Genomic DNA, 14980 nt, shown 5'->3' with positions numbered 1-14980 from the left:
TACCAGCCTGTCTTGAAGATTTTCATTGTACAGTCTCCGTGCAACTATGGAAAGTAAATCCTGAAGTGCTGCAATCCTGTACGCCAAGACCAATGGGCAGAACCGTACTTGTGGTCTGCCCAGGCTGTCACTTTAGGTTAAAGAGGAGGCAGGCTGCAGTCTTATTTGTGAGTTGCACCCTCCCCGCCACTGGCGCACTGTCCCATGCAGACCTCTGGCTGAAAAAAATATGAACAACCAAATCCAAAAGTGAACTAACTCATGCAAAAGAAAGTCTGCCCTCAGTTCTCCTGAGGATGGAACTGCCCAGGTAGCTTCAGATATCAGTGGTTTACGACACTTCAAGTTAGGAGCCACTGAATTGGGAAGAAAGTGGAGGAAAGAAAGCAATAGCAAAACCCGCATGACAGTTTCCTGATTTCAGAGTGAGGCTGTGGGAAGGAAAAAAAAGATGGAGATTAAGTTGCTACAATAGGAATCACTTCTGTGTTACTCATAATAAGAGACTGAAATTTGTATTTCCAGAGTTCACCAGCCTTCTCCAGTGCTAGTCACCATGGTACCTTGGCACTTGCCTGCTCACCCTTGTCACAGAACTCCATCAAAGCACGTCGAGTGCTGCTGAGGACCCCAAAGCAAAGGAAATGAGAGAGGACAGTAATCTTTAATCATCTTCCAAATAAGGTTCTGATATTATAATATTTCCTAGTGGCACACTTAACTTAGAGGGCTGAATACAAACTATCTTGCTCCAAGGCAACAGAAATTAATTCTGTCATGAAAAGATAAGTGCAAGAACAGACTGTCATTTTGTAGGACCACACAATGGGACAAAAACACTCAGGCTGCTAATTGCACAGGAGTGGATTGAGAAGTCCAACAGATAACGTTATGCAGAACAATTCACAGCTCCTGCAGTTTCATCTGGTTGAAGCTCATTATTTCCATCACTAAGCAGAAGGGCTTAAGCTGATCTAAGTAAATGGCTCAGTTCTGCCACTATTTTCAGCTGATGACAAATAAAATTACATGGAAAGTATTGAATACTCTCCTCTGAGATGGATCCCACTGTTAATATTATGGCAGAGATAGAGACTTCTCTATACAATGGACACGTCAGGGAGAGGGAGTCAAACCAGCACTGAATCAGAACCCACTTCACAGCCAGTGGAAAAAAAAAAAAGCTATTACACACAAGTCTGTAATTAATATCCTGTTTGCCTTTTACTAGGGGGAAAAAATATTTCAGTCAATGTTCACAATTTGTTTTCATATTACAAAAAAGAGAAGGGAACATCACCACTAAAACTCTGCAGAGAAAACTGCTTCCAAATCCTACTTACCATGCTTGCATTTGGAGCATTGCTGAAAAAGAAGAAACAGGAGGCACTGGTTAGTGGAAAGTGGGGAAAAAGAAATTCTGCTTAGAATAAGGAAGGTCTGACGTGTTCAGGGTATTGCTCACCATGTGATTGCAGCCTCCATTCTTTTCAATACAGATATTGCACTTGGGACACTGGGGAAACAGAAGCATTTGTTAGATCCAACTCTGTCTCTAGCAGTCTTCTGGAGAATGACAATACTTGCATGACTACTCCCCTCCTGCCTTTTTTTTTAAATATACATACATATATATGAGAACATTAAGATATATACACCCTGCCTCCCACCAATTCCTGACAGCTCCATTTTAAAAGGAGGCAGAAAGGCAAAGCCAGGGAAGTTAGACTGCAGCACTGAACTGCTTACTCAAGAAAACAACTTTGCTGTTGTTACTCCTTGCAAAACTGAAGGTCTCACAGAGTTACCATTTAGCAGTTTCTCAGGCATAGGGACATAATTAGTTGAGTAGCTTCCACAGCTACTAAGACTACAAGATATTCAGCTCTATATCCTGCCCTCAGCAGCCACTAACAAATGACAACTTAGCTAGCTGCAGAGAATCTGGCTGACCAGTGAGAGCTGCACACTTTGCTCCATCAGTGGTCCACTGATGCCCTGTAGTATCAAGCTCAGTTACATTTTTTGGGTTGCAGAGGTACAAAGAAGGAAGTGAGTTTTGCTGCTTTTTATAAATTTTAATGGCAGGCAAAATGCGTGCCAGAACAATGCTCAATATAACAGAACCTTATTTCTACGAAAGAGCATAGCAGAAACAATACGATCACATGTTGACACCTTCTCCAGAGAAAAGAGGGAATTTAACATCTCTAGTCTACCCAAGTACTCACTCTCCTAACACAACTGAAGCTTGCGGCGGATTAGCAGTGTCACAATTGTCATTGGCTACAGTAGAACAAATGCCAGCTAAGAACTGTTCTGAAGTCAGGCCACAAAATCCCCAAAAGACATTAAAAGTTCCAATCTGCAGACAGCTAACCTGGAGGATAAAGGTAGTATACCTAACTTGTAAAGACAATTCTATAGGTAGACTAGAATTCACAATATGTAATACTATTTCTTTTTCTTGGGTCTAAATCTACTAGAAGTACTTCAATGTCTAATTTACAGCTTTATCTACCCCATTTTGCTGTCCTTGCCAAATCAAGACTATCTCCCTCACCTTCCAGTTCACAGTACCCCACGCAGTTGTTCAGCTTTAAACACCACTAGTACATTATTTGGTACTGTCTCCACACTTACTACACTTTCTCCTTCCATTTTAAATACATCTCCACTGATCATTTCACAGTAGCCACAATTCTTTTGCCTGTGGGGGGGCAGCACACCTGGCTGCCAAAGATATTCACACCAGGTCTGGAATAAGGACCACCAGGTCCTTACCACAGGAGGGTAGCTGGACTTCCCACGCAAAACATTCCCAAGGCATTCAGTTGTGTTATATCACAATCCCCAGGGAGCTGTGAGAATTTGCAGTCTGTGAAAAAGCAGCACACAATGGTACATATGTATAGAATCGTATCTTGCTTCCCAGGCAGGACTAGAGGACAAGAAAAAACAGGCAGGCATTTGTCCTTACATCTTTAGTGTGAGCACTGATGTAGTTGGCTGTTTCGGAGTCATCTGCACACTTGGTGAGCCATTTCCGAATGGTAGCACAGTCTGTGGGCGCGTGGTACATCTGCCGACACTTGAAGCTTAATGGGGGGAGGAGGGAAAGAAAAAAAAAAAAGATATTGATTTCCAAGGAAGCGATTCAAGAATCAAGGTTTTCCTGATGACCAAAATCTGGGAGGCCAAACGAGGGCAAGGGACACAAACGCAGTTGTGTATTACTAGAGTGCAAAGACCAAGGCTGAACTCCAGTAAACTCCCACCCTCTTGTGCAGAAGCCGGAGTCAGGATGAGAGTGAACTGAGGTCCTCGCTGACAAATCACGTGGCTGAGGGCTGACACATCCCTCCCTAGAGCCTACCTATGTCTGCTCTAACACGAATGCAGAGGCCTGGGGCATACCAGAGGCTTCACAAGCAGCCTGACTCCAGTGGTAGATATCAGGCACCTGCATTGGCATGACCTGACCAGCCCCAGGTGAGGAAGGGCCATTTGCATGGAGTAAGCTGTGTCTCCAAACCAATTGTATCACACTGCACAGACATTCCCAACAGCAGTGATTTTTGAGACCCAGGAGCTAGAGACACTTCAGCAGCCCTGCAAGCTATCTTTTTTCTCTGGTCCCATATACACTTGAAGTCAGACAAGGAACATTAGCATTCCTGTTCAGCAGAAATGTATTCTCGCATGAGCCTCAAACAAACCAGACACTCTGGGAGTCAAATACTTGTAGTAAACTTAAAGCCTTAATATCAGAATCTCTACCAGTCACTATGTCTGTACCAAAATCTGTAACCTAGCCAAATATGAGAATGGTAGATTGCAAGCCCTTCATTAGTTAAGCCCCGCATTCCCTGGTTGTCAAAACACTCAAATCCCAAGGAGTTTAAGGAGTGAGGGGACGGCTGACCATTTGCAGAAGTCAGACCCCAAGTGTCCAATTACTCAAGCTAACTCAAGTTACAAAGCACTTGAGATGCTTCTACAAACTGAACCTGTTGGCAAGCAAATGGAGTAGCTCTGAGGACAGCATACACTTTCCCTGTGATCTTTAACCTTCTCTGTTTCTTACCAGAAGACTTCATTGCAACGATTGCACTGCACTCGCCGGGCTTTTGGCTCTTGTACCTGTATGACCATAGGGCAATCTGCACCAGGACACAGCTGCAGCTGATAATGGCTCTGTGAACATACCACGATGGTAAGATCAGCAGTGGGTGCAGAAGAGCATTATCTGTTCAAGTTTAACCACTCCTATCCTCAAAAACATACAAGGCAGTTATTTCTGGTTGAAAAAAGAGTGAAAACTGTCACCAGGTCTTGGCTAACAAAGCAGATAAACCTCTTCCACATTAGGAAAGGGAGTATTAGTTAGTTACAGCTTCTCTAGAACAGGGAATTCAAATGGGGGGTTACAGACCAAGTAAGCACAGCAACAGAACCATTAGACCCCATTAAGAGTCTAAACAAACAATTTTACTCCATTTGAGCTCTTTCCCCATCCTCTCCTTATGCCCCAGAACGTATTCAGCTGCTCTCCTGTGGTGGCTGTTCTCTCCTAAAGCGTCTCTTATTGAAGAGAGGTGACACCACTCTTTCATACTGCTTCGTTGCATCTTGAGTGTTCCCAGTCTGTTCCCAGTTACCAGAATACTCCTGCACATTTAACCTTAACAATTGCTGCTTTAATTTAAAAAAAAAAACCCAAAAACAAACAACAAAAACCAACTCATAAAATGTTATTGAGCAAGCCAATTCAGTTGGGCTACACTAAGATGAGGGACTTATTTTTCAGAACCCAAAATATCTATGCAAGAGTAAGAAGGACTTTAAAACTCAGATAGAAGTTTGAAGTTCTCAGCTGCAACATTCTGAGAATTCTGAAGCACCAGCCAAGGAGTTACCAGGTGACCTTACAACAGAATTTACTTTGGCAACCTGCTAGAGCATTTTGTCAGTAAGACTGTCCTACAGGAGCAGCCACATCATGTTTATCAGGGACAATTTTGCTGCAGTTACTGCAGTTCTAATCAAGATGCAAGACACTTCAAACAAAATTTCTGCAAGTCATTGGTGAATTGACCCAGGGTATTTTCAAAGTGAAAAAAACCAATACCTCCACATAGTCCCTGAAGAGGTAGCGCCTGTATTTGTCTTTCAGCTCTTCACTAGGCAGCAATGGAAACACAAAGTCTTCTGGTGTCCGAAGCAGGCAGTCCTGAGCCATGCAGGAGACCCCTGAGAAAAGAAAGCAACATTTTAGCGCAGTGCAAGGAGCACGTTAGCACAGAACTAAGGAGTGAACGCACAGAGAGCATTCAACACAGTTTCCTAGGTGCCATCTGTTGTTGTGGCAAGAGGGACACAACTGTGAAACAAATCTATCAGTGCTGCTGAAAAGCTGAAGCCCAACTGTCTTCACAGAAAGATGACAGGGCACATGTGCATCCACAACCAGCAAGTGCTTCAACCAGTATTCACAAGGTCAGATACTTAAAGTAGAAACTTGCATGTTACTGCCATGCCAGTGTGAAAGACAGGCTAGGAAAAGCCCAAAGCAACTCTGGCAACTACTGGCTTCTACCCAATGGAAAGGGAACAGATGTCTGCATCCACAAGCATTCCAGGGGCAGTGCAACAATACATTATGAGAGACGCAAACTCAAAATACAGCAGATTTGCAGCTTCTAACTTGCTACAGTCATGCTCTTGAGATCATAAGGGGAGAAAAGCAGGAAATTGATCTATGGACTTGCATGTTTTGTTAGGCAGGAGTAGCACTCTCCTGGTGGTTTGCCAACACTATCCAGGGATTCAGGTAAGACCACTAGTTCAAGTTTGTCACAAATACTCATTCCATGCTCCATTTTCTCATTACTGAGATGTTTTAGACCAACTCAGCCAGTCATCACCAGAATGGCCCACATGACAAATACAGACCCAGTACCATATCTGCGTTGAACTCACCAACTCCAACACCATCCTTGACGAGCACTGTACAATGCTGCTCCCAACAGCTGCGACAGAACTGATGCTGACAAGCCAGAGAGAGCAAGTTCTCCTTCCGGACAAACTGCATGCACACTGCGCAGTGATGGGAGGAATGTACCATTGCCTGGGAGAGAGACAAATCAGCATTACAGTGAAAGCATCCCAGCTCTCCCAGAGCATTCTCACCTCACCCACATCACCCTCATTGCGACAATGATCTCAGGTGAGCTCCAGGCCAGAATGGGTTCATAAGCAGCTGGTGTGTTGGGGTACTGCACTGCCCTGACAGTCAGTCCTTCTCACGAACCTCTTTAACCCCAGGGAGCACAGCAGATTGAGTCACTGAACAGCTCCTGCCTCTAATCTAGTGCTACCCAGGACTCACCTTTACTTTTCTGGTTCTTACTCTTGCCTTGTTTGAAAAATGAGGAAATACATCACTGTGTTAGTCCTTCCCTGAATTTACTGATACACTTTCTTAGCTGGGTCAGACTCTACCACTGTTCCACAGGCCCTGGAGAGCAGCTATAGCTGGAAGCAGGTTTAGCAGTGCCCTTTCACTGGACAATGATTTTGGGTAAGAGGGGAGGCAACTGAAGGTGTAGTGTGTAATGTTTATACAGAGAGGAGAAGGAGTTCACAGACCATCATCTCACAACTCATATCTTCTGCCTATGCTACGTTTGGCAAAGCAGGCATCAATCCCTCAGCTGAAAAGGATTAGAGGGTTTGTTTCAAGTCAGGCATAATTCTGCTATTGCTTCACCAAACCACTGGGAAGCAGTCTGGATCTCCCCTCGGGTAGCACAGAACTAATCCCTAGACAACAGACCTAGCCTCTAGCACATCTCAGCTCACCCTTGGGACCTGAAGAACTAGGTCTAACACATCAAACTGCTAACAGCATTGTAGAGCCTTGCTTTTATGTTCCTATTTCCTCTTTCACCAAGAAGTCATATGATCACTTTTCATCTTGAACCTTAAACCTAAAAAAAGTCTGAGAAACTTGTGCAAGACAGCTGTCCGTTTCCATGCCTAGCTCTGCAAGCCAGATACACAGAGAGGCAGCAGCACAATACGCAGCCACATGATCAACAGAGCTTGTTTTATAGCATGACTACATGAAAAAGGAAATAAAGTGACTTTGTTCTAAGCAGCCTCACTTATGGACCAGAACAAGATTCACTAAGTCTGCAACTGCATTGATCGCCTATATTATCTGCTCAACTTGAACAGCAAGTGCATTGCCTCAAACCTTCGCAAGCTGTCCCTCTTAGCTCACCACTATACTGTCTTCCCATAGGGTCAGTTGCTCTACAGTACAAGAATCTGCCCCAAAAATATCATCATTCTGCATCAGGAGCCGAAGCACAGAGCAACTTGCCCTAGCACATACTAAAAGACTGTAATGAATTGTCTACCAAAGTTTGTCAAGACTTAAACTAACCTTTGAACTGTAGTATCTTTCTTCCCAAAATGAAATCACCATTACAGTGGACAGTACTTAAGTGACAGCGGATACAAGATTCAGACAAATCTCAAAATACATGGACTAATTTGCAGGTATGTCAAATAACAAAGATTTTTTTTTTTTCTGGACTCTAGGCAGATATTTTATTTTGAGACCATGAAACTTACTCCAGTCAGCTGTTTTTAGCATTTTCACTCTCTGCTAGTTACAAGTCAGCTCGGATGCCAAATCAGGATTTTAAAATCTCCCCTCCCCCCCAACCCAAAGAGTGTTTCTCAGATGTAATACTTTGTCACTCAAAATCTGACACATGGCAATAACGTTCCTGGGTAACTGTGGATTGTACCAAGACACCCACTGTGAATGAAACCTGTAAACATGCAACAGGAAGTTTCTATTTAAGGGGAGGGGGAAGGTATCTAAAGACCTGCGTAGACCTAACTGCAAAACACGAGCTGTTGGTTCAAGTATCATTACTGACTGGCTTGGCAGCAACACCACTGGGAGATTTGGCTTAAGCATCCACGAGCAAAGCAGTGCAGCAAACAGTCATGTCCAGGAAAAAAAAAAAAAAAAATCCCTGTTTCAGCCTCAGACAAGCTCTGTTCACTCTGTACAGCCAGAGCTTCCCTTGGGTGTCTTTTACAGAGACAGCAGAATTGGAAGAGGTAGCCAAGCCCATGCACTCTGCTCCTTCCACTGTGTGCCATCACTCATGCCAAAAAAATGAGCTTAATTTTCTTGAGGCAAGTAATTCTTGAATACTACCTGCAAGACAATAGCAAAGCTGCTGTTTAAATGTTAGACACCTCTTGAATGCATTCTGATTTAAAAAGTAAACCCAGCATTGAGTTAGGGCATTGGACCTGAGTTTGCAAAGGGTTAATATGGGACAGACTATGCCATTACTAATGCAATCCTCTGATGAGGTGGGTCAGAGGTGTCTGCCAAGGGAACAGACCAAAATAGTTAGCATACTTACATGTTTGGATGAGGTGGGCTGAACTCGTGCTTCTACTAGCAATTGGGCAGCATTAGACTTGTGCCTGAAAAGGCAATTGAAGAATGATCAAATCAATTTCTGAATACATTTTGCTTTGTTAAATTGATCCCTCTCACATGAACAATAGGCTCTGTGCAAATGCTAGGCTAGGTTTCAACCAGGAAGGTGGAAATGTGTCCTGTGTGAGGCTCCTTCACTTACTGAGCTGAACTCTCATCAACAAAACTTTGATGGTTTCTTCAAAATCAGAAATAGGAACAATACTTCTCCCAGTAATGGATTAACATATCTCTCATATTCCTTGATGAACATTTTTCTACAGCTCTCTCCCTCCCCAAAAAAATTATTTTTGAAGCTAAGATTTTCTATCCACACTCCTAGAGCAGTCCTAACCCGCTGCCCATTATAACGCACCCCAGCGAGGCTCCTGTCTATCTCCTATTCCTTTGTAAAATCAAGCTATCCTGGTTAGGTCTTACTTTGACTCCAGTCTATTATCTAGTTAAGTATTTCCTCTGTGACATATTATCACCACGTAGGCATATGAAGCTGCCTATCAGCAGCTTTAGAATTAAACATGTTTTCTGTTTGTGATTTCCACTGCAGAAGAATGCTTATATCTCAATGAATTCAGAAATAGCAGCATCACTGTTGTGACCACGCTGTAAATCCTCCCTCCCCATTAGCACACTTTAGTTGTAGTAAGGAGCTTTCATTTGATAATGCCACTTTGTATGAAGACACAAGTTTGAGGACCAGATCAACTGCAGAACAACTTGCAAAGTCATAGCTTTAGAAGTACACTCTTCCCCAAACTTGCTCTTGCTTAAATCTTGTTAGTTAACCTGCAGAATCACCCTGGGCCACCATGTAGGAATCTCACCCTCCACATTGCCTGGAGAAAAGCTTTCACAGGATGCATGGTAACATACGAGCCAGTTACCAAAGATGCTGCAACAATATTCATACGCGAGATGCATTTCCTATATGTTCTCTGGATGAAGTTGCTGGCTACAGGGCCAAAAATGGCATGGCAGAATGAGTCAGGCTGATACGCTCTCTATTTTCAGACAATGTTCAGTTCTGAGCCAGTATTTTCTGGAGGGGCTGCCAGATAGCAGTGCCTCCTGACACACTTCCCGTATATTTGGGCAGAGTCGAATCCTCCTCTTGAAACCAGCTGGAGGACTTTGTTACAGTGACACTGACCAAGCAAGAAAGGGGCTGCACTTCTCAGTTCCCTCACACGATATTCTCCTGCTCTCCAAATGCTAGTCAGCTTAGAAAAAAAAAAAAATCACTTATGTTCAGAAGGAGCAAAAACTTAAATGTGAATGTACTACTAAAGAATACACCAGCATAGGTTCAGTGCTCCTTTATGATTTAGGGCTCATATGTTCAAAACAGAACATAAGTTATTTTTATATTTGTTAAAATAAATAAATATAGATGCAGCACTCTCAATCTGTTCTCTCAAAGTTTAAGCTAAATGCATCTACAGGATTCCCAGCATGACAATAATTCCTCAGACTGAAAGACATTCGCCACCACTACCCTCTCTCTGTTTATAAATTTCTTACAGGCAACGTAGCTTCAACAAAACAGTGTTTTTCTTCTGCTCCCTGGAATGGACTGTGGCGCCTGCTTTCAGGTTCAAAGACACTTGTCAAAAAGATACCTATCGACCAACCAGAGTATTCTTGCAAAGCAAGGGAGAAAAGCACTAAGCAGAGAAAAGACTATTTACACTTACCTTTCCAAAATCTCTGAGATTTGCCAGTGGAAACTAACTAATACTAGCTTTGCAACAGCATGTGATACCTAGGTGGAAAATAAAAATACAAAAAAAGTCAAGTTAGGCATATTTTGAGGCCACACCTCTTCTTAGGACTATGATGATCTTCTAAGACTAATAAGTTGTACAAACTCAGTACAATATCCCAATGATACTCAATTCCCATTAAACCACTACACATAATGTTCACAGCTAGTGCATTGGCAATATACAGGTTAGAACGAATCATGGATGTACCCAAACTAACTCACAAACTTAGTCACAACAGCACAGAGAGGAAGGAATCAAGAATTCTCCAGATTAGCTTAATTGCTCATGGAAGCCCCACGTCCAGTCCCGACTGTGGTTACCATCTGAGAGGCCCAGGCAATCCAGAAACCGGGATCAGGGTCTTTGTTAAGTGTGCAAAGTAGGCACCACGGGGCAGACAGATACCGAGCTGGAGAAGCAGTAACAAGCAGCAAACGCAGGCTTGCTGTGACAGCAAAGGGTAGGGGGAAAAAACCAAAACATTTTCCTAATTCTTCACTGTAGAGAAGAAAGTTATACGGTGGACTGGAATAGGAAGATGGAAAGCTACTGTGACAGGGACTATTTCCATGCAGAGTTGCTTGCATTACACGGACTCCTGGCAAGCACTAGCACAGCCCGTGCTAGCCTGAGCAACCTCTAGAAATGCAACATGGCATTTAAAGTTATGTTACAAGGGTATAAGCAAACAAGTTCTCCTTTGCTTCTACGTATTAGTTTATTTCAGAAAAAAACCAGACTCGTCTGCTAGGACAAAAAGGCTCGTATCCCCCAAGACCACAGGCATCTGCTGAGCTGCTGGACCTTCAACCTGCCTCTTGACCCCTGCACACCTTTATCAAGCCCGTGGAGTTCAAACAAAGCAGGTCTCCTGCAAACAAGATACCTCTTCCAGGGGGATTCAGAAGGCTCCTGACTTCCTCTCTGTGCTAAGAAGCACATGGGCAAGCCCAGTGGGCTGCACATTCTGCCTTCAAACACCCTCTGACATGAAAGGGCTCTACCTCCCACATTCCAAGACAAGCTATCGCTATAGCATCTCTCTCTACTATACATATAGAAAACACAACTCCTTCCATCCCAGCTGCAGGAAGAGCTCCCTCCCCCCCCCCCAGAGATGCTGTCAGTCCCAATCATCAGCTGAAAAGCCATAAGCCTTCTTGAATCCCGCTATAGGTGAATCACAGGATCTGATGCACTGCTAATACAGATACACAGCAACCCCAATGCAACCCTGGAAGGAAAAACAACCAATAGTCACTCCTTCTACAAAACTGACAGGCTCTGCACACCTAGGGGCAGCATATTCATTACTCTTCTAAATCTCCCCCACCAAAGAGGTGCAGTTTCACAACACAACTGGCCTATTCCTGCCACATGATGCTGCCCTGGCCCTGCACTGGCATTTCCCAGTGCTGGATGGTTGGTTCAGCAAGCTAAACCAGTGTAGCACCAATACACAATGCAGCTGGGGTTTTAAACAGCTCTTATCCACCTCTACTTTTCGATTTGCTCACTTTGCTGGCCATTAAGAAATCTCAATAATAAAAGAGTAACTTTCAATGTTCAAATAATCCTTTTTCTAGAAGAACTGAAACATTAGCTCATGCTGTGCAAGATCTGGCATATCACCTTCCTCAACTTTACCAGCTACGTGAGCGTCGGAAAACAAAGGCTGCCTGGGCATTGCTGCCCTCCCTCCCAGCACAGAAGCCCGTGATTAGATGGAGCGTAGCACACAGGGCTGCTGCTGACAACACACACAGTCTGCTCCAGTTTGTATGGATGAAGTGCCACCACCAGCCTTGTTGTTGTCTTAAGCCCCCAACCTGGCAGACCCAGACAGACACCTTTGACTTGCTCGTACAAGGAAGACATCTGCATTTTGCATTTGTAAAACAAACAAGCATCAGGAATGTGGTCTCTACAAGACTGGCTTCCTGCAAATGCAAACCACATGCTAATGAATCATGCTCTAGGAGCAATGAAGTTATTTCTCAGTAGCAGTAAGGAAGAACTACCATCCTGACATAAAAAACCAAACCACTAGACTTAAATGGGAAGTTCATCTGTAACATATGAAAATGAGTATTTTTCAGCTGAATTTTCAGAGCCTGAGGTGTAGCATCCGTTGCAGCATCATGACTCCACGAACTCCATGAAGTTACTTGTTCCCAGAGGAGGAACCAAGTACATTCAGGAATGAAGACATATAGAAACACAAATATTAGCATACACATTTCTGAAATCTAACAAACTATCCTAACAGAATCAAATGCTTTCGAGTAAAATTATTTGTCAGGCAAAATCTGGAATTAATACTCCATAAAGATGCCAAATTAACAGATCTAGAAGAATAAAGCTTCTGTGACCATTCCTATTTTGCTCCAACTGCAAGCACTGACTGGACCAGCTGTAGTGATAATTTTATTACTTTCATAATAAAAGCACCCAAGAATAAAACATTTTCAATTCATAATGCCACATTCATGACATAAGTCCACTTTCATAAAAGCCCTGAAGCAGAATTTTTGATACTACCTGATTGGAACACACGCAATCTTGCGAACAAGAAGTCCCAGATTCAGCCAGTTCCCGCAATGTACCCACAGTCTGCTTGGCATGGAAATACTAGTTCTTACACATTAAAGACAGATAACATTCAAACTGTAAGAAAGAGGGATGGGAGAGGAGCAGATAACTGATGGGGCTGGGGCTGTGCCTGCTGAGTGGAGTCTCACTACGTGACCATCTACGTCCTGCTCACCAGCAGCAAGGCTAGTAATTCAGAAGGCAAACGTGAATACCATCAGGGGCCAACACTACTGGAGAGATTCAAGAAAACAAGCATGAGAAGAAAAAGAAGTGTTTAACAAAAGCCTGCTTCTATTGATTAGCAGCGCTCCCCAGCCTCTTCAATGACTGTACATTCACAATGAGTGAATGATTGTACCAAGTCAGCCAGTTCTTCCACAATAACACCCCAGAATAATTGAAATATTTCTTTGTAAGCAGGAGCTGAAACATGCTGAGCACGGGAAAATACCACTACAATCAGAAGTGTGGTCCATATGTACGTAATTTGTTACCTTACAGTACTGGAGAAGCAAGGTACAGAAGCTGATACTGCTGGCTGAAGTGTTCAGGTAGAAGACATCGATGTCCCCTCCGTATGCACCACTGCAGCCTCGCAGCTTAGGAAAGAAACCTTGGTTGCTGTTCAGGCACACTGTCCGATACAGTATTTCCTCGACAGTCAGAAGTTCCACACAATGAAAGATCTCAAACTTATAAAGCATTTCAGAAAGAGCTATGATTCAGTTCCCAATCAGTCACTGGGTGCCACAAGAATCTCAGGTTATCCAAGAACAGTAATGCCTTCTCTCAGACATAAAACAAATAATAAAAAAAGATGCTTTTGATAAATTGACAGTTTTGTTTACACTTTCCTATTCTTGTTTCAGAATTCTAAGACCCAAAAAAGACAGTGAGATAGCCCACTCAGTGTCTTGCTGGCAGCAGGTCATTTCCATAAAGTACTTCTGCAGACCACAGTGCGGAAGGAAATGCATATTCTAGATGCTGCACTTGTATTTTAGTTTTTGTGTGCAACTAAGTTGTGCTTCTACATAACTTGACTTCTCCAGAACTCTTCTAGCTGTGATTAAATTTATTAAAGTTTAGAAGATGAAAGCTGAAATCAATAGTCATGCTAAAAATTTTCTTTCTTTCCCTCATTCTCATTTCCCCATCTTCTGACCATCAGCATAAAACTTCAAGATCAAAGATCAGCTCAGTCCAAATCTGAACCTGGAAAATTTCTGACTCAAGACCATACTGCTTTCTTCACGATTGGGTGGCAAAGCTGAAGAGAGAGGATCTCATCCAATCTGCCATTTCTAGCTTCACCTTAAGACAGGAATTTGGTCACATCAGAAGCTTCTTCCAATCCTCAATCAGCTTAACTCTGAATTCCCAGGGATAGAAGGCTGCTGATTGCCAGAAATGGGCACCAAATGCTGATGTTTATGACTGCACCGGAAAAGAGGTGCAGTGTCTATGCACACAGAAAGGGTGCCAAGAGGAAGCTGCTCTGCATAAGGGAAAGACTTTACAGGAGTTGTAAAAAAAGTCTGAAAAATTTACATACTGCTGGACAAAATTAGATTCTGAAAGTAGAACAAAGAAGTAACGTCATCGCATTAAACACACATCTATTCACATTCTGGAAGAAAGCACAGTATTTTTTCTTATTATTATTTCTGTCTTCTGGGTTCTTTACTCTCCAAGATAAGCAAAATTCTCACACTTCCTAAGTACAAGAGAGAGTCTGGCATTCTCTAGCACAAGACAATATCAAAAGAATTTGCAAAGAAGGTCTGCAGATACCTTGCTGGGTTTGGAGAGCTCTAAGACAACTATGTCTCAACTTGCTCCCCTAGATAAGCTATGTTGTTTGAAGAGCTGAAGTTTCATCTCTCTACAGCAGAAAACCATGTCACTTTGACAGTTGTTAATTCAGACAGAAATGTTTCCTAAAAGCTAAAAAACCACCGTCTTTTGTAGAGCTTATATTTTACAGAAATTGCTCATGCATATTTATGTCACATGCATATCTCATGAGTTCATTTCACTTTTCTCCAAGGGATGGCCTATTTTTTGGGGGTGTGTTTTA

The 14980-nt window shown here is 42.9% G+C and overlaps 1 protein-coding gene across 6 annotated transcripts in view; it reads right to left on the bottom strand.

Annotated features, from left to right (window-relative positions):
* Nucleotides 1–14980, bottom strand: part of ARIH2 (ariadne RBR E3 ubiquitin protein ligase 2) — a 34901-nt gene that overhangs the window by 7202 nt on the left and 12719 nt on the right. For 5 of the 6 annotated variants that reach the window (XR_008578757.1, XM_054837634.1, XM_054837635.1 and 2 more), the window contains 8 exons: nucleotides 10234–10301; nucleotides 8460–8523; nucleotides 5983–6130; nucleotides 5132–5253; nucleotides 4088–4197; nucleotides 2981–3098; nucleotides 1466–1516; nucleotides 1344–1365 (listed from right to left, as the gene is read on the bottom strand). Coding sequence is in view for 4 of the 6 variants with exons in the window: in XM_054837634.1 (XP_054693609.1) it covers nucleotides 1344–1365; nucleotides 1466–1516; nucleotides 2981–3098; nucleotides 4088–4197; nucleotides 5132–5253; nucleotides 5983–6130; nucleotides 8460–8523; nucleotides 10234–10301 (703 nt within the window). In the remaining 2 variants the exon portion in view is untranslated. The remainder of the gene's footprint in view (nucleotides 1–1343; nucleotides 1366–1465; nucleotides 1517–2980; nucleotides 3099–4087; nucleotides 4198–5131; nucleotides 5254–5982; nucleotides 6131–8459; nucleotides 8524–10233; nucleotides 10302–14980) is intronic. The other variant, XR_008578758.1, reaches the window with a different exon arrangement.

This window comes from Grus americana, chromosome 11 (genome assembly GCF_028858705.1).
Source record: "Grus americana isolate bGruAme1 chromosome 11, bGruAme1.mat, whole genome shotgun sequence".
NCBI lineage: Eukaryota > Metazoa > Chordata > Aves > Gruiformes > Gruidae > Grus > Grus americana.
The sequence above is the reverse complement of the archived record's forward strand: the minus strand, read 5'-3'. Positions and strand labels throughout refer to the sequence as shown.